This window comes from Colletotrichum fioriniae (assembly GCF_027942845.1).
Source record: "Colletotrichum fioriniae strain IMI 355084 chromosome Unknown scaffold_6, whole genome shotgun sequence".
Classification (NCBI taxonomy): domain Eukaryota; kingdom Fungi; phylum Ascomycota; class Sordariomycetes; order Glomerellales; family Glomerellaceae; genus Colletotrichum; species Colletotrichum fioriniae.
This window is the reverse complement of record NW_027076842.1, coordinates 1,521,853-1,540,593: the sequence shown is the minus strand read 5'-3', so window position 1 is coordinate 1,540,593 and position 18,741 is coordinate 1,521,853. Positions and strand designations below refer to the sequence as shown.

Below are 18,741 nucleotides of genomic sequence, written 5' to 3'. Positions count from 1 at the left end.
AACAGGTTTCTACTTGGAGTTTCGACAAGCTTGGGACTTTGGTCTGGTTCATGAGGCAACTCTTCGAGCATCAGCAGCACGTATTGGCCATTGATACATTTATCGGAGTCTTCGCCGAGTCGAAAAAAACCTCTACATACTCTAAACGTCTCTGCATGGACGTCGTCAACTCAGTCGTTGCAACCGGAGGCTACCATGGTCGCGAAGTTCTCCAGACATTCAACCTGCTGAGGGAGCGCGATGGATGGGACATGCCATGGAAATGGTTGGAAGACTTCATATGGGTGCGTTGGAAGTCGACACGCAACTTCTCGGAGACGCTTCAGCTTTTCGAAGACGCAAGGGACAACAATTTTTACGGTATTCAAGACACTCTTGAGATTCGATCGAGGATGGTGCGAGTCTGCATCGAGGCTAAACAAGCCGAGAGAGCAGATTTACTCATGGAGGAACTTATATCTATATACCCAAAGGCTCAAACTGATGTCAAGATACTCGGCCAATTCACCCTTCAAAACGCCAAGGAGGGGAACTGGGCCGGAGTCTTCAGCGATTTTGAGGCGATGAAGACGGTTCAAACGGCCAACCCTCACAACGAACGGCACTTCAGTCGCGTATTTGCGGCTGTACTAGAAACTTACGCGAAGACTCACACGTGGGGTGAGGTTGAGACTTTCATGGAAACGTACATCTCGGAGTTCGGATTAGGCCTTGACCGCCACCTGGTCACATTCATTGCCGACAGACATGCAAAATGTCGCGACACGCAGGCGCTGAAGCGATGGCTGGTGTTCTGTATGGATTCCGGGTACACCGCCGACAGCAGATTCTGGATTTCAATGCTGGTCAGTTGCCGCAGAGACTGGAAGTATAGCGTCAAACAGCTGTCCGACCTATATCATGCCATGAAAGGTGCTGGCATCAGCACCGCCTTCCCTGGTCTTGATCTATGTTACAAAAACCTGACGAATACGACAAGCCCCCGGGCCAAACAGGTTCGGTTGAGAGCTTATATGGCGAGCCCTGCCCACGAGGTGGGTGCCTTCGAATCCATGAAAGCGGATGCACAGATTGGAAGGTGGCATAGTGTGCTGGCTCTTTACAAGCGTGCGCTGCACAACGGCATGGGACACACGAGTCGTTGTCTTAAGTTGGCAGTCAGAGCTGTTGTTGAAACCGAAGGCCCTCGAAGTAGACAGGCCATGGCACTCCTAAGTAGTGCTCAATCCGAAGGTTGCAACACCAACGAGGCCATGTATCCCATTGTTCACGGTCAACTCGCCGAAATCGAAGGGCGCCGCGCCGGGATGACGGGTGAAGACGGCCGAAGTATGGTCTATCCTGAAATAAAGGCTGTCTTCGACGACCTCCGCCTCAAAGACTTCCACATCGACGACGGCCTGTTCAACCGCGCCGCCCGCATCTGCGAGAAACTGCGCAACTACCGGGAGATGATCCAATTCTGCATCATCGCGGCCGAGGTCAACGGTCGCGGCGACCTCTGCTACAGCGTCTACAACTTCAATAACCTCCTCGCCGCCTACGTGATCCGGCACGAGTATGACAAGGTGCGCTGGCTGCTCGCCGAGCTCGTGACGCGCGAGTACCGCACCTCTAAGGAGGTCAGGTACCGCCTCTACTGGGCGGTGCAGTACCTCCGGAGAAGTGCCGAGGCCGACAAGAACGAGGCGCTCATTCAGGCCGATATCGAGATCTTGGCCCTCGTACACCAGGTCCGCACGGCCTTGAGAAAGGAGAACCTCGACCAGAAGGCAGAGGTTAAGGAGGTCCTCCTCGACGCCATGTCCCATGCCACTTCTAAATCCAAGAGCACCAGCAAGGCTGATAGTCTCGCACCGCCGGCCTCTGGACAAGATCAAGAGTTGTCCACAATGAGCGAGGACGAAGACAATGTTGCCGGTGCGCCTGCGCCTGCACCTCCTTCCACGCAGCCGACCCTGGTTAGGAGGGTTCAAAGTAAGCGCGAGGTGCCTGTTAACTCCACGCCAAGGCCCGGGGGTTCAAATGGGACCGAGTCGCAGCCAGGCAAGAAAGCTTACTCGTGGAGATCGACTACACTTAGATAGGGATGACAGATTTGGGTAGGGGATGCTAGGGGTGTTCCGATTGATGTGAACCCCCGTGTAAGATGCCACGCAACATTGGGTTTCACCAATAAAAAGCGGCGGCTAAAATATGTATTCATACAAATGTAAGCTTCACGGCGTCGATAGATATATACATGTAAAAACATAGCCAACATAGAATGCATATTCAATCATAGACTGACGACATGATCTTGTGCTAAGGGAGTGCATCATGCGCAAAGGTATCCTCACGAGGCGAAGACAGATGATGGTACTCTGAAATTCAGACCTATGCCAAAGTTCCCGAGGTTTTCTTCTCTTCACATCACCATCACAACGGCACAGAGAACTCCGAAAAATTGGTTAAATCCAAATTGGTATTTGCTCAGAGATGGGTTGGAACGGTACGCGCCCGAGTGCAAAATAAAGCCTTGTAGAAACAGGCTCACCGGCCCGCGAGAAGGCCCGGCGTCGAAGCAAGAAAACTTCAACAGAATATGGTACACGATGCTACTTTGGCGATTCCAGCCCGCAGAGCCCAACATACCACGATGGGACTTGTCCTCTTTTCTTCTTTCTTTCTCCCCTCAGTCGCGTTCTCTCCTACCACCAGGGCGCGGTCAAGAGGTGGATGGGGGGGTCCTTCCCGCTGTCGGCGCACTCTGAAATGTCAACTTGCCGTCCTGCACGACAGACCCTCGAAAGAGCTTCTAGCCACTCTCACACTGGCGCACCTTCTGGCTCTCTAGCTAGTTCTGGTTACTCTGCTCGATTTCCCATGTCGTGAACTGTGATAATAACGCCTCACCGCCCCCAAACTCGCCGGTCCCTAGTTAAAGCATGATGGAAACAGTCATCGCCAATCGTACCTGGAATTTGCCATGCAGTGAATGCCAGGGTAAACGCTCAGGATTCATCATCCGACCTCGCCGTCCCACCAGTCTTCACTGAAGGCGATATACTGATGGCAATCTTTTTGGGTGCTGCTGTGTTTGGCCGATCTGCAAAGGTCTTCTTTCTCCTGACCATACTTGATGTCATTGATGCATTCGACCCTGCAGAACTACTGTTTCTGCGCTTGTTCTGCATCAGTTTCCCAAGCTCATCGTCGTCATCTTCTTCGCGCCGTCTCTTCTCAGAAAGGCGTTCTGGCGGTGCCACCGAGGATGATTCGCTGCTCGTATCGGAAGCGCCATCTGTTCCGTCTTGCTTCTCGCCAGACGTTGGCAACACCTCAGGATCAGCGTTCTCATCCACCTCTTCATCCGAAGGGTAGTCGACTAGCGGTTTTGAGGTTGGCGTTGACGCCGCTGAGCCATTTATGGGCTGCACCTTGTCAAAAGCCCTGCTCTCAGGTCCATCTTCGTCATCCGAGGTGTTGAAGTAATCCTCCTCGGCTTGATCTACGGCGATGTGTTCCATCATCCTCTGATTGGTGTTGGCGGCGGTCCGTCTCGCCAGATCCTCTTCTGACTCTGTGTAGAACTCGGCGGTGTGGCCTTGAGTCTGATCGTAGAGCACTAGAACGTTACGGAAAGTTTCCATGTAACTCAAGTCAACTAGTCGTTCGCGGTAGTTTTGGACGAGGAACTTGTTCATGGCCTTTCTGTGTTCTTGCCCGGTAACAAATACGAAAAACTCGACACAGGCGGAGCTGAGGAGATTATCCCGATGCATAGACTGGGAGACCATGTCAAGCAGGGGCTCCAAGATGCCATGTTCCATGATGAGCCGATCGTAAAACTCATCTTGCATTCCTGCTAGGTTGCGGAAGAAGCGAATGGCAACTGGCATTCACGGTTAGCATAGCACGAGACCGGTTGAACAGCTAATCACTAACCTAGTCGGAGATACTTCTCCGGGCAGGCAAATAGCTGTGCAATTCGCCGGAGTAGGTCTTGTTGGTGAACGAAGGGTCTGCATTTCCCTTGGTGTTGTCTGATGAAGAAGCAAAGTATTTCGATGAGATACGTGAACATTGAGGCTTGTTGCAACGGGAATGCCATGTTGGTGCGGCCTCGGAGATCGGTGAGGGGCCTAAAGAGCCTTATTGCTGATGAAGCGTAGAAATTGTCAAGTAGGTTGGCGTGCTGAGGATCTTGCATTGCCTGGGGCCGTCGGCCTGGGAACTCCCCGTTGGCTTTTGCGAAAGCCTCCTGCGACTGAAGCGGAGGGCCCTGGTCAAGGAGGACCTTCAAGGCATCTGAAATCTGTGCCTTGACGCCAAGGTCGACTTCTACCAAAAGCAGATCAATGAGCGAATCTGTCAATGGCGGTTGCCTTTCATGGAGTTGTCGATAAATGGTGCCTCTAATCATGTGCGGGTCGTGGTCTATCAGGGATACGAGAACGTCGGTAGCGCCCACCCGAACACTCACGTCAGGGTGCCGCAGGCCAAAGTTGATGACCTGAAGCAGGCCGTGACCGATGAAGTTGTTGTAGAGAGTTTGGCGAGCTGGTGGCTGCAAGTTCTTTGCAATGGCACAACATTGCTGAATGAACAGAACGGCCTCCTTCTTCCGTCTCTGATCCGTTTGCGTTATCTTGAAGATGCCGAAAAGATCACCAAGGAATTCCCCGTTCCCTTGCAGATGCTGGACAATATCCACCTGGTTGAAGAAAATCAGAGAGTTGAGAACGGAAAAAGTCGGATCGTCCAATATGCGTGCCAGTACAACGTCCTTCAAGTACTGAAGTCGGTAGGTCTGGTGAATTTTCCTCCTGATCTGGTCGTCCTGGATCGGTACAACCTCCTTGTATCGTCCTTGGTTATCTAGCCAGTGGCGATGGTTGGCTTTGTGGCTGGGGAAATCGGGGTCGTATTCGAGAGCGCCAACGACGCCCAGAACGCAATCGTCGGATACAGCATGTTCTATTATGGCGGTGTCGTTGAGAAGAATGACGGTCTTCATGATGTTGCAAAGTCGGTGCAGATCCGATAGGCTCTCGAGATCTTCAGCCATTTCGACCAAAGGAATCAGCTTGCCAATGTAGTCCTCGCCCATGATGCACTTAGCTAGTGCGTCTCGTCCATTGACTGTCTGACTCATGATGCGCATGCTAGTCTCAATTTCCTGGAGATTCCCGATTTCGGCTGGTGGAAGGCTGATGGTACTGGGCATTTCCATGGCCAGATCATCGGAAAGACTGTCGTCTGAATGAAAAACGTTAGATTGGGGTCGTGCAGAGCGGTCCCCGTTAGCACGCGACTTACCGGCAGCGGCCATGCCACCCTGGAAAGTCTGTTGCACACTATTGACGAATTTCCTATCGCACAGAAGAATGATGAGCGACGAACATCAATGACAGATATACGAAGCCGGCGCTTACCATATCAATGCACAGCCATCCGCCTCCTGGAAGGAGAGGGCCATGTCGATGCCATTACTAGGTTCTGTCCAGACGATGAGAGTCTCTGTTTCCAGGAGTCAGTCTATCTGTGCCACACCGAGGTACTGTGAAACTTGCCTTGCTGCTTCTGGAAGCCATCCTCTTTGCAGATCTTTGTCTCCAATAGAAGCCTATCAGGGTGGTCTTCTGATTCAACGATGACTCTAGGGTCTCGAGGCTGGCCATCTTCCGTCTGACGACCACCATCAGGTTAGCATCGGACTTTTGACATGTTGATAGAGGGGGCATCGACGGCGGAGAAGGCGAGGTCGCGACAGTTTAGAGGCGCGGGACAAGACATACCTGCATGAAAGCAGCGGTACAGAAGCCAGTGCCGCGATCGAACCAGTCATTGTTGCGCAGCTCGTAGACCTTGACGCGTTTCTTGTCCGTCGCATGATGAGGCACGGGTTGTGCCATCATCAATGGTTCGGTGCCCCCCTCGGTAGTGAGACGGGGGTAGCTAAGGATATCGGGAGCGAGGTCAAGGTGTTGTTGAAGGGAAAGCTCAGCGTCGGTCTGGGTGAGGATGGTGAGCGCCACTTTCCCGTCGTTCGGTCGCGCCTGGAATGGGGCGCGGCTCTCTAGCGAGAGGTCGGTCGGTCGGGGACGAGAAGTCTTGAGCTCGATCGTACGAGAAGACGCTTGTCGTCGTCGATGAATGCGTGGCAACGAGATGTGCCCGGGTGACGTAGGGTCGAGATGATCAGGAAGCCATCAAAATGGGAGGGGGCGGTCGGGTCGCGCGATTGGCGGGTGCCGGGGGATTTGAGCGACGCAAGGCACGGTATATGCGTTGGGGAGAAAGGAGGATGCTGCGGCTGACGCGACAGCGATAGCGGAGTGCAGGCGACAATGATAAGCAACGCGCTTGCACGGATGGAAGGCGACGAAACTGAAGTTTGGATGTCGTCGACTGCGGCGTCGCGGCGCAAAATTTTTGGGTTGCGTGGGATGGCAGATGATGATGAGATGGAAGAACTTTGAGGCTGTATTCGGTCGGTCGGTCGGTCGGTTGGTCGGACAGAGGAGGCAAACTGGGGACTGGGACTGGGACTGGGTGACTGGGTATGGGACTTGACTGGGCTGGCTGGCACCTCTCACGCTGGGACGGAAACTGCGCGGACTGCTGTCGCTGGCACTGGGTGCAGGTGGGTGGCACCTCTGCGTACTGCGTGCTGCGTGGCCGTGGATGGTGGGACGGGACAGTCCAATGCGCGTGATTCCTTGGGCTGGCAGCTTTGCTGGTTGCTCAACCAGGCCCCACAGTATCCACCCACCGCACTGTGACCCTACCGCTCATCGCTCCCACTCGCCGCTTTCTGGTTCGGTACCCGCATTGCACTAGCCGATTGTGGACTCGAATGCACAGACCATCTTGCACCCGCGACAACCACTGGGGGCACCAGGTGGGAGTGGGAGGCTTGCGTCAACATGCGGCTACTCGTCTAATTATCTTCTTTGAGTAGGCGCTCGCCTGCCATTTATCGATTGGCGGGGTCAGATGACTAACCATCCCGTCGGGCATCACGGAAGCGACAGTCCATGTCTTTTTCCCTCCAAAGTTCCCATCAAAGGAGCCGTCTATCGTGGACCCTTTGTCAAATTATCTGTACCTTGCATAGGTATCCGTACACTACCTACTTCACGGACACATTATCACCTTACATAAGGTACGTTGATATGCTTTAAAAAAACACTCGCACAAACGTCTGTTTTTTTCCCCCGGGACAAGTCAAGGGTTGGCGGCACCGCGAGGTCCCTGCAGAAGCGCGGGAAAGCAAGCGCGCCCAAGGTACCTTACAGGTTACCTTACAGTAAGGTTTTGTTAGGTATACTCGCTCGTGGGACACACCTTTATTTAACCTTATCTCATTTCACAGCTCAACCTCGTCATTGTACGTTTCTGCTTCTCGATACCAGACACTGGGCTAGGCCGTTCCGTGGAACCAGCGTTTGTTGGACCAAAGATAAAGATGCCCTACCTTACCTGGGACCACGACGTCAGGTAGAGACCTCTTCCCCGCATCTCATCCGTTTGATGATCAATGCCTAGGGATCCCAATTGCCCGGAATGCCGGAATGAAAACGGGGACAACATTCCTCATCACCAGCTTACATGATCAGAGTATCTACCGACTGACCTTGTTGGGCTCGTCGGCTATTTCGCTGTCGCAAACCCGTTGAGTTCACGTGTTGCTCGAACCAACAAGCACTTCCATGGAACCATCTTCACCAACCGGCAGAAGAGTCCCAATTCAAAGACCTGACGTTTCAAAACATCGCGGTTCCAATTCTTGACAGGCAAGCATCTGTCGCATCTGATATAGCGCATATCCGCATACAGCAATGGACCCAAAGCCCCATTTGTTGCTTGGGTGCTCCCGTGCAGATCAGCAAGAGCTCGTGCCACATCACTGGGGCATTGGGGTATTGCTGCATTAGAACAATGGCCCTTGGGCTTTCTGGGAATTAAATATTAAAATCCATGCAGGGATTCAGGGATCCATCTTCACGATATCACATTTTCGACCCCCACTTCCGGCATCTTATATATTCGTTCTCCCTCCGGATGTCAATGCTGCTTTCTTGTTCCTCAGGAACCAACGAAGGATAGTTGAGTCCTATAGGGATGCTGTTTATGAAGTCAAGAAGTATTGATGCCATATCAAAAGGCGCTAAAGCAGATTTCCAATCACCGATGAATACGTCCAAGCGATGCGCAACGGGCTCCTGGGCAATAACAGTACAGCCGCGGTTCACCCAACAACAACTTAAGACGAGAGTCGCTCAGGCCGTCACGCATTGGATATATAGCCTCTCAGATACAAATGTCAGGCAAGCCACGACGTATGCTTGATCCGTGTCTGTCTTTTGGCATGGCGGCGCAAACCACGAGCCCCTCACGATCAGCGACGATGCCCCAACTGATTGAAATGGTCCCTCGTCATCGTCACTGCGATGAAGGAAAATCCGAACTTCGGCCCTCGCTAGCTTCTTCCAATGTCGTCAGAAGAGCCGGCAGTAGTCTGAAATCGCTTAGCTGCAATTCCCTTGTACTGACGATCTTGACGTTTCGGGGTTTACCCGTCCGGCATACGAGTCTTGGACAGCTAAGATCGTTGCCTCCATGAATCAACCGGCGCATTGAGATGTACATGTTGACCATGGACATTGTCACTTAGGCCGGTCCAATGCTTTCGAAGGCTATCGAAGCAGTCCTTCCATGAATTAGTTCCATTCGGACCACTTCGAGCTTGCGAAGCCACAGTCACGAGTACGTAAGGTCGATCAGCTCCGATGGAGATGGTGCGGTGGCGCAGAAGGAAACAAAGAAAAGATAGACGACTCGGGTCGATTCCAACGGCAGCCTACAGTTTCACGATTTAGGCTCAGCCGATACTCCCGGATCGGCGTGCTTGATGGTACGCGAGCTACGACCTTACAAGCGAGAGACTCTTCCGAATCTGTCAGCTGTCAACCCCTCGAACTCTGGTCCGCCGCGATCCAGGGGACCTCGGGCAAACTAAGCCACGGATACCAAGTACCGGTTGACGCGTACTCCTGATCGTCAGGGTTCGCAGAGCGAAAGTTGTGAGAATTGAGACAACTATCGGCCTGCGCCAAGAATTTAGACAGCATCGAGAGGAAACGGGATAATCGCAGAGGCTGGTAGTATTGTGTTGCAACACTTCACTTTTGCACCTCTTTGCAGCTCTTACTCCTGCCACTGCATCAGTGCACGCACGGCAATCTCGACAAGGCCTCTCTTGCAGCGAGATCTAGTACTTCGTACATAGTAACAACTCGGAGGCTGGAGCAGGGTTTTTCTGCAGCCTGAACCAACTCGGAAACCTGGAAATCATTATTCAACGACCGGCGTCGGGGCGCCGGAGCCTAGGAACAATCATTGAATGCCCTAGCAGGGGTGGGAACCGCAACCCGGGCGGGCCGGGGATTGTCTGCTGGCGTCCATCTGGCTGGCGAAAAGGCTCGCCGAACGGAGAAAATTCCACCTTTCGGGGGGACGCGCGAAAAAAAACCAGGGTCCTTGTCAACTTACATGGGAATAGATAGCTAGCGCGGCGCCTTGTTTAGTCCCAACAATCTTGATGATGCAGGACAAACAAGTTTTTTTTCCCCCTCTGGAGGAGGAGAACGAAGGTAAGGAAAGGAGATGAGATTCGAAGGTGTTTCGACTCAGCAGCTTATCTATATCGTTTTCTGGAGGTGCTTATCCTATGTTGATAGGTGTGGGAGACAGTATTCTGCTACCTATGCATGTCAGACTGGACGAAATTACCTCGTTTTTTTCACAACTCGATATGGCCGTTTAAATGTCGCGGAAGCACGTGTGACAAAAAGGGATTTAAACGTTGCAGCGGCATGTGAGTTTGCCTCTGAAATTTTGACGTGAGTGATGTCAACTCACAAGGCGAGGTGTCCTACTTCTCGCGTGTTATTGCCAATATGAAAGTTGGTTTACGACTTGCCTTTCCCATACACTCGCTACCTGGCATGATTACGGCTCGGTGAAGGGAATGGCCCAGGGCCTGAACGCAACGGAACATTATCCCATGGCAGGGTCGTATTGGATGGCGCAGATATTTGATAGGCACCACCCACCCATGCGATGATCGGGACGGTCCAGCCACGAACTCGAAATAGCCCCGTGGGCCGTAGCCGTGGCCAACTGAGACTCTCTGAGAGATACACACACCCACGGTTCAGTCGTGCCACGCATCCTGGGAGAGAGACATAATAGCTAGGCCAAGATTGGATGGCTTCGACGCGGCTGATTGCCAACTGGGTGCGTGGCAGCGTGCGAGTTGTGGGGGTTATTTCTTCGGTCGCCCGTCCGGCATTATCACGGCAGCTCCATAGTAAGTAGAGCTTTCCAAAGCTAGCCTCATCAATGATCATCAAACCCCCCTTCACCAATATTCGAAACTCTACCAAGATGGCTAAGCTAGGCCTTTTCCAAGCTTGGGTGCGGCTGCGGCTGGCTGAGGGTATCAGTCCCTTCGCTGACCACTTTGTCGGTGCCCAGCCACATGAGTCTATAGCTTTTGGTTGCATACGGGCAACGAAGATGTTGGTAGTACAGATTCTGCCCTCATAATTACACTTTTTTGGACGTGAGGCTGAAAAGCCACCCTTCGACGGCCTAAACCGTGAGACTTCTGGAGTCCACTTGACTGGACATGTTTTCGACGTCGGAAGTCAAGCCTACACGAGTCCTGTAGCTTTTTACCCCTACTCCGCGTGAAAGCAGGGACCCCAGAGATAAGGAAGAGGTAGTGTAAGCCAGAGGGTTGACTCCGGCGCCCGGTGATGTGACAGTAGCCTGCATGGCGAGTCTATCTCGCGACTCTGGCGGCGATAGCCACGGCAGCGCGGGATGTTTCCAGCCTGGTTTGGAGGGCAGTGTTTCCCACATCAACGAGGCTAAGAACTCTGGAAAACCAATATCCCTAGGGTCAGGCTGCTGGGGGTGGTCAAGATAGGGAAATAGGTAGGTGAGCTGAAAAGCTCCATATTCCCAAACCGAGCTGCGCAAGGCCCCAAACGGGCGCGCTGCACGTACTTTGACAACGACTGCTGCTGCTTTCAGGTGGCCGAAGGTTGAGCACACCCCCAGCTCAGCGTGCTGTCTATCCGTATCGTCTGCTTTTGGTCCAAGCAACCGGGTCGGGCTAGGTATCATGCAAGAGCATGTGCGTCGGAAACACGAACGAGGATAATAGCGACGGTCGGGGAATTTTTTCTTCTTCCTCTTCTTTCCATGTTGCGGTGTGTATGTACGTGGCGTGCCGGTGCCGAGTGAGAGGGATAGCACGCAATGCAGGCTTGTTTGGGCGTTTATACAGATTGTGCGGTAAGAAAGGCTGGTGTTATCTGTACTTCCGTAGGTGCAATGAAGGGCTTGATATGCGAGCTCAGAATTATTGAGTCATCCTGGTCGATTGTAATGAGCTGGGCTTGGGACTTGCGTCAAGGATTGTGAAAGTGTCCGAGTGAATGACAGCGACAATCCAGGTGAGTTTGAGACGGTTTACTTGGCATCAGGAACCAGGCACCATCCGCTGTTAGTTCTTGATAGTCAAGACGGCCGGCACATGAGGCGCGTTGATAGGTTGTCGCGATTCACCAGGCTGAACTGACCTCGACATAAGGTATCCGTAGACAGACAAAAAGGACATGGAATCCTCGCATGGCCCGGCTGTCAGTTCCGCTTTGGCGAGGTATGCCCTGCAGTTGAGAGACACACTGACGCTCGGTGCAAGAAGACGAATCAATTGTTGGAGCAAAGATGTACATATGCAGATGTACGTTTGACCGAACTTACTGGATGAAGACTGGATTTAAGATGATGAAAAGATAAGACGAGTCGAACACCTGAACGTTCCACAACATAAGGCACCTTGGTAAGCACGATGAATTAATCGCAATGATGCATAATACCTTATCTTACCTTACCTTCCATCGAGTGAGAATACGTTAAGTACGTACCCATAAGGTAAGATGCAGTGCCTCACAATAGCACCACATGGAAGGAGGCAAGATTGCTATTCGATAATTCCTTCCTTCGCGGGGTCAAGTTCGGTTCGCCTGGCCTTCATGCCTTCCTGCTCCAGCAGCCGTAGGTACCAACCTACCTTACCTTACTACTCGGTACGGAGGTACAAGCGGCTGGGACATTGAATTGTCCGTGGCGGCAGATGGTTCCCGCCATCCGACCCCCCAACAAGATGACAACTTACAATCGTCGATACGCCTCTTCGCCGTGTGGCCGTACCGCCAACCCGTCTCACATCTTAATGCAATCCATGTTCATACCAGCTGCCTAGCCCTGCTGGCTATCCACCGGCACGAGCAAGCTTCGGACAGGGGTATAATCTTACATACATGATACCCTCCCACGCTCACACTCTATGCCACGCCAAAACACTTTCAACGATTACGATGCCCACAAAAAAGCAAGAAATGACAAACCGACGTTGACCAAGGGGAATTTGCGATACCCAACCGCTCCATGGTCTCGTTTGCGACCTGCCCGCCCTGGGGGGGAGACCTGTGGGCCTTGATTCGGCATGGGGCCGAACCTTTTTCAAAGGAGCACTTCGTTGCCACTGGGACGTTGTCGCTTTCTGCTTCAATGCCTTTTTCGGACGCCAGCAGTCTTGATTGAACAAAAGAAGACTGACGACATTGGATGACGATGACGACGAAGAAGAAGAAGAAGAAGAAGAAGAAGACGGAAAACGGGAAACGCAAAACGGCCTCAAGATCGTCACGTGGAGCCAAAGTTTCGGTCTCGTGTAACAAACAAGAGGATTGTCGTTGATGTAATGGGAAGACATGCCGAGTGGCGTATAGGACACCTACGAGGGAAGCCCAAAGATAGACAACGCTGCAGTAGCTTTCTGTTTCCCCCGCCCGTTGCCATGGTCGGCTTTGAGAACAAAAGACCCGTTGACAAAACGTCAGACAGTCAACCGCTGGTCTTACTTGACCTAGCCTAGTCGACGGCGGCGACGACGAGGGCGATGCGTGGTGGTGGTCAGGCACACACTCATGGTCGCGGTATTGGTGGTGGAAGGACGAGACTTACGGGACGGACGGGGGGAGGGGCACATTGGCACACCATCAGCAATTCGCCAATTCATCATCGGCATCATCCACCCTCACAGAGTATCCATCACCGGGCCCTGATTCCCCTGAAGCGGACCAGCGACTTTAGCTCGACGTGCCCCTGTCCAGTGCGGCTGGGCTGGGTCCTCCGCTTATGGGGAACAACCTAAACGTGAAGCCAACGCCGACACCAACGCCATCAATCGGGGCCCTGGAATGTCCGCGCGAGTTTCCGTGCTGATATTCTGGTACTGGGTACCTGGGCGTCGTCTAGCGGCTTGTCTCCCACCGACGCTATCGAATTCCAACCAAAGACTTTCTTTTACTGCCACGATCACAACGCTCGTGCTGGAGCCGGCGCATCCCTGTAGCGAGGTACCGCTACTTGTCTCTGGAATACGAGGGCCGTTTGGTCGAGCAAAAAAGGCACAGAACGCCAAAACGTTTCTCTGCTGCATAAATCTACACGTATTACGGGCCCAATCAAGCCAAGCAGGATAGACAGCCGCCAATCTTTACCGGGCGACCAGTCCTTGCTGAGCCGCTGCAGCTGTGATTTGCTGTGCGGCGCTGAGAAAAGGCATTAGGAAACTTGAACCCAATGTTGTTCTGTCACGAAACGAGGCGAGGCCAATACCAGCCTGAGTAGGCTGTCACCATGGTTCGGGGACGATATTCACAGGTCCCGTGCCAGTCCAGACCTTCACGTCCTCAGAAGCCGGTGCCGAGCGTTGGTTCCAAATCTGTCAAAAGCTTAAGCTAGTGACCTTTTCGTCGGTTCATTCGCGTCCTCTCTTGAACCCCAAGCCGCGAGTCGTCGAAGGACGCTATCTCAGTCAGCTTCTGGACCTGGGCCTGACCGTGCGACTCAGGGGTATCGACAGATGGACCGGGACGAACGAAGACGTACTGAAGTCTGACGGCAGCCCGGCGACACCATTGACACTATCGTACGGGTTCCTCTACCCAAGAAGCGGGACTGACGGCGGCGCCATCTTCCAGCGTCTTAGTCGGGATCGTCCTGAAGGCTGGACTCGCCTTGGTTGCCAAGAAAAGACACACATTGGAGCCCTCGGGAGCCAGAAGCTGCAGAGAAAACGAGCGAGCTGCACGTCGTCTGGGACCCCCGCTTGGGAATTGTCCCAATCCACGTCGTCCATGCACCCATCCCATCTCCTTCTGCCACCACCCCCATGCATATCCCATGTCCAACCCCAAGACACACACCACCGCCACGCCTTAAAGGAACCTGGGCTCCCGACCGAACCCAGCTTTCCTTCTGGGCTGTCTGGTGTTCCTCCTAACTCTCGCTCATCTACTCAAATTACATTGGCTTTTGCAATCCGCTTTCCCGGGCAAGCATTACCTAAGGCTGCTTATAGTTATTTGCTTATATCCCTTCTCAACCTACGCTACCTGTGGTACAACAATCGCCCAACTCTCGCTTCAACCTGCCAACATCCATTCGTCCACCTGCCAGAGAGGCACGAGCCAAATCCTACAACGACCGCTACTAGTGAAAGTGAACGGACGACTTTTCGCCAAGCCGACACCTTTCCCATATCGCCAAGTTAGAGAGTCATCCGAGCTGGGAATTGGTCTGTGGTACCGCCCGAGTTTCACCTGTGCGGCCTGAGTATAGCCCAAACCAGCTGCCTGGGCTCGACTTATACGAAATCCTTCCAGTCATAGAACAACAGCACCCCGGCCGTTGCCTTTATTATCATTTCATCTCCCACCACATCGAGCCGCTGCGATCACTGTTTCTTCTCTTCCAACAGAGATATCGTCGGTTTATCAGTATAAGTGTGGTTCATTATTGACGGTTCACACCGTCTCTACTAAGCAACCTTGTCATCGTTGGCCCAACGGCACCAAAAAAAAAAGGACCAAGATGGCTGTCTTCTCTCTTTTCAAGAAGTCTAGGCAACAGGCCAAGGAGCACAAGCAGAAGCAGGCAGAGAAGGCTGCAGAGGCACCGAAACAGCCGTACAAGCACATTCCTACCCATGCCGCCATCGACGCGCTTGCAGGAGCACCATCAGCATTTAAGCATGAGGACCGACCCAGGATCATGGAACAGAACCGGCGGCGGAGTGCGATGGCTGCCAGCGGCTTGAGCAGAATGCCCGGCCCAAGTCTGCCTCGCGTCTCAAGCAGTCTCTCGCACGTTACATATCCTTCCGCTCACGCCAGCCCGATGGGCAACATGCCTAGGGCATACAGCTACAGCGGCGGTCCGCCCCCGATGCCTTACTGGCAGGAACGCAACGCCAACTCCATCTATGGTGTCCCCGACGGCAGCCGCATCTCACTCAAGGGTTCACTCAAGGGCAAGGAGGTTGACAGGTCGTATGCCTCGGGGCGCAACAGCCCGTCATCCGTCAAAGGTAGGCTATACTAGATGATCTTGCCAGTTTGAAAGATAGTCAGAGACTAATACCTAGCAGCCGAATCCCCCACGGGTAGCTCAAGCCGCTCCACCAGCTCGCAGGAGGACCTGGAGATGAAGCCTGCTCGTCATGTTTCCATGCCACCTGCTGCCTCACAAGCACCTCGAAACCCAGCCGCTGCTGTTCACACCCACCGTCTTCACCCGAGTTCTCGCCGGGCATCGGATGCATCGGAGCGTGCTGATGGCTCTCCGAAAGCGGAACACTCTTCGCCCTCTACAGACCGAAGCAAGCCGCCGCCGTCGATGCGCGGATTCAATGCAATCCCGGCAATGACGTCTCTTCCACCGATGCAGTTCAACAACTCTCCGGCAACCCAGCAAAACATGGTTGCCTCGTCAGCCGCCTCGACTGCTAGCGTCCGCTCTTCCTCAGGATTCTCTTCATTCAACTTCAATATCAACACCGGCGCTCCCTTCTCGGCGCCCATGTCCGGAAGATCATCGGCTGCCACTACACCAGCAGCTTGTGTAACGCCCGAGCCAGTGTATGAGTCCGTCGAAGAAGAGGAAGAAGGCGGTTCCTACACCTACGCCCCGCAACCTGTTGCCGCTGCGCCGTCTGCCTTGAAGCAAAAGGACCGCCGCAGCACCTCGAAGTCCAAGGTCACGCGTTTCACCGAATTGGAGACTATTGACTCTCACACGGAGAAGGCAGTCAGCGTAGCCAGCATCCCCTACGAGAACACTCGCCGCGACACCACACCGCCGCATGTCATCAACAACGCAGTCGCGGTTGAAATGGTCAGCGCCGCACCGTCTGAAGTCGTTTCTAGCAACAAGCCCGGAAAGCGCCTTTCAAAGCAACCCGGCTCTAAGCTGACTAAGAAGAGCCGTTGGTCAACAAAGAACTCATCCGCCGTTGCCGTTTAAACGGTACCAAGACGTCATCATCTACACCAAACACATAATTTTCCTACGTCAACATTCGCTCATGGCTTCGAGTGCCAAACTATAGCCTCTTTCTAAAACTTGCGCGGGCGTTTGAGGATAATGTCTTATTACAATGACGCCATGGGACTCGGGGGTCTCTTGGCTTTTTACCATGCAACACTTTGGGATCGAAAAAAATCGACAGGGGGCACCTTTCAGAGTTGCTGCCGCTGGACTTCAGCAACACTGGATACTTACAGGGACTTGAACATCTTCAGGGGTTGGATCCGGGACGTGTTCAATTATTTCTTTACTCATTTGATGACCATATCATGACCACAACTTATACCGATTACATAGACACTTTCCTTACTTCTCATATTACTACCTCTACTACAACGTTGGCAGAATAGCGACCAACGAAATGAAACATCAAAGTCTCAATGTATCCACCCCTCTCTTGCACTTTGCATGACCTGATGTCGAGCACTATTTGGACTCGAGACAAAGATCCGCATTCACGTGGGGAAGGTCTCTCATTCGAGACCTTCGATCATCGACGAGACGGGAGGAAAAAAGAAATAAAAAAGAGACAAGAATAAGCTCATAATCATTTCTTCTCCTCAACCCCTTCTAGTTCAAGTGACGTGCCCAGTGCAACATTACAGCGAGTCTTACATCATGTTTAGCGGTTTATTGTGGGCGAGACATTGGGTGGGAAAGACAGGAGGCACTGGCTGCGCGACAATCAAGAAAGATTGAAAAGGCAAAAAGGCTGGCAACTGAGTGAGACAACATGATTGTCTCGGGGGGCACGGCACGGCAAAGAGAAGGCGAGACACAAGGCTTGGACACCCTGCTTTTCCACGCTCGCCAGCTTGTCTATCAGCCTAGTAAGGCTTGGCCTTCAGGAGGACGTGATGTACGGAGTACATTCTTCCCCGTCGGTCGCCAGACTTTTGAAAAACCTTGATTCATGTGGCGTCAGTTTAGCTATCTTTCCCTACTCTTCTGTTCCTGGCTAACAATGAAGCCACCTCCAAAAAGCCGTCGTCCGTCGGGACCGGACTAACAGAGGCAAGGTTTAGTGGGGTTAGTGTGTTTCCCTAGATGGTAAGGTTAGTACAGCAAACGAGGAGCTGGAACTTGTAGTTTTTGCCAATCTAGATCACGATGTCGGGTGCGAATTGCGATCGTCAGTGCTATTGATGATTCGGCCGATGTAAATGGCAAGAAATAGCCAAACGTGTCACTTCCCGTCCGGACCGGACTGCTTGATCCGAGCGGCCAGGACCCAGTACCACGGGCACGCCGATTGTCAAAGATGTACGGATACCACTGTCCGGATAGTCTCGTGTAAGAGGGAAAGAGATCGTCAGGGTCCACGCGAGGCTTCGCGTCGATGAACATGGCCGGCAGGCAATGCCTAGGGATCGTCAGGGACGAAGGGCTTTGGTGTATGGGTCTGCGCAGTAGTGTAGATGACGAAGATGAAGTTGGCTCGTCCAGCCGTCTTGCTGAAGTTGTCGATGCAATAGGCGACCCCCTCTCCGACTCCCCACACGCGTGGATTTGGACACTGGCGGTGGAGACTGATGGTAACGCCAACACACACGTTATCGAGTCCTTGCATATGCGCCAGAGGCAGCTTGAGGGAAAGTTCCGCTCCACAGATGTGACGGGTCAAGTCTGGCGAAGTAGGCTGAGCAAGTGATGCTTGGATAGGCGGATTCTTGTTATCTCGGGGCCGATTACAAGCCAACTCGTCACTGGAATCAAGGGTAAGGTCCTGTGAAGACACGAAAATGCACGATGCTGATAGGCTCGTCTGATGCTCGGGTTCCTCGAAGCTGTAAGCTCATCATATCGTCCAAGCCAGTGTTGAAATTGCTATAGATTGGCATGGGCAGGGGCAGCGGCCATAGTCGCGCTGAGTCAACCTATCTGTCAGCCAGTCTTCGGCCGAACACAGGTATGCAGGGTTCAATGAAATATTGAGTGGTGGCGGAGGATTGTGCGCCGCATGGCATATGCGGTGCAACTCGGGCGCTTTTGCCCTGCCTCGGTGGCTTTAAACCTGTATCCCCTTTCCATTGATTAGGCAGTCCTCAGTGCCCAGATAGCGATAGCAATGCTGGGCAAATGCAGCCCGGTCTATTGGCTCTGTTGGGATGGGTTGCGCGCAGGTTCTCGGACGTTTCGTTTGGTATAGACCGGCCCAGCTCACGTTGGCATTCTTGGCTACCTGTCTGACCTGCATTGAGGAGGGGAAAACTCGGGCGGAGCGTTCGGGGTCCGAGTGAG

The 18,741-nt window shown here is 53.1% G+C and overlaps 3 protein-coding genes across 3 annotated transcripts; 2 read left to right on the top strand and 1 right to left on the bottom strand.

Moving 5' to 3' along the window:
* Positions 1-155: 155 nt before the first annotated feature.
* N0V96_005842 (uncharacterized protein) lies at positions 156-2,087 on the top strand (the record flags this gene model as incomplete). The annotated part of the gene is made up of 1 exon (XM_053189539.2): positions 156-2,087. The coding sequence occupies one exon, from the start codon at positions 156-158 to the stop codon at positions 2,085-2,087; it is 1,932 nt and encodes a 643-aa protein (XP_053052992.2).
* Positions 2,088-2,993: 906 nt separating this feature from the next.
* PSY2 (Platinum sensitivity protein) lies at positions 2,994-5,897 on the bottom strand (the record flags this gene model as incomplete). The annotated part of the gene is made up of 6 exons (XM_065757509.1): positions 2,994-3,874; positions 3,928-5,241; positions 5,302-5,354; positions 5,418-5,502; positions 5,556-5,670; positions 5,781-5,897. The coding sequence occupies 6 exons, from the start codon at positions 5,895-5,897 to the stop codon at positions 2,994-2,996; spliced, it is 2,565 nt and encodes an 854-aa protein (XP_065613852.1).
* Positions 5,898-15,006: 9,109 nt separating this feature from the next.
* On the top strand, positions 15,007-16,437 carry N0V96_005840 (uncharacterized protein; the record flags this gene model as incomplete). Its single annotated transcript, XM_053189541.1, has 2 exons — positions 15,007-15,502; positions 15,563-16,437. 2 exons carry the CDS (start codon positions 15,007-15,009, stop codon positions 16,435-16,437), a joined length of 1,371 nt encoding a protein of 456 aa, XP_053052994.1.
* Between the last annotated feature and the right edge of the window lie 2,304 nt (positions 16,438-18,741).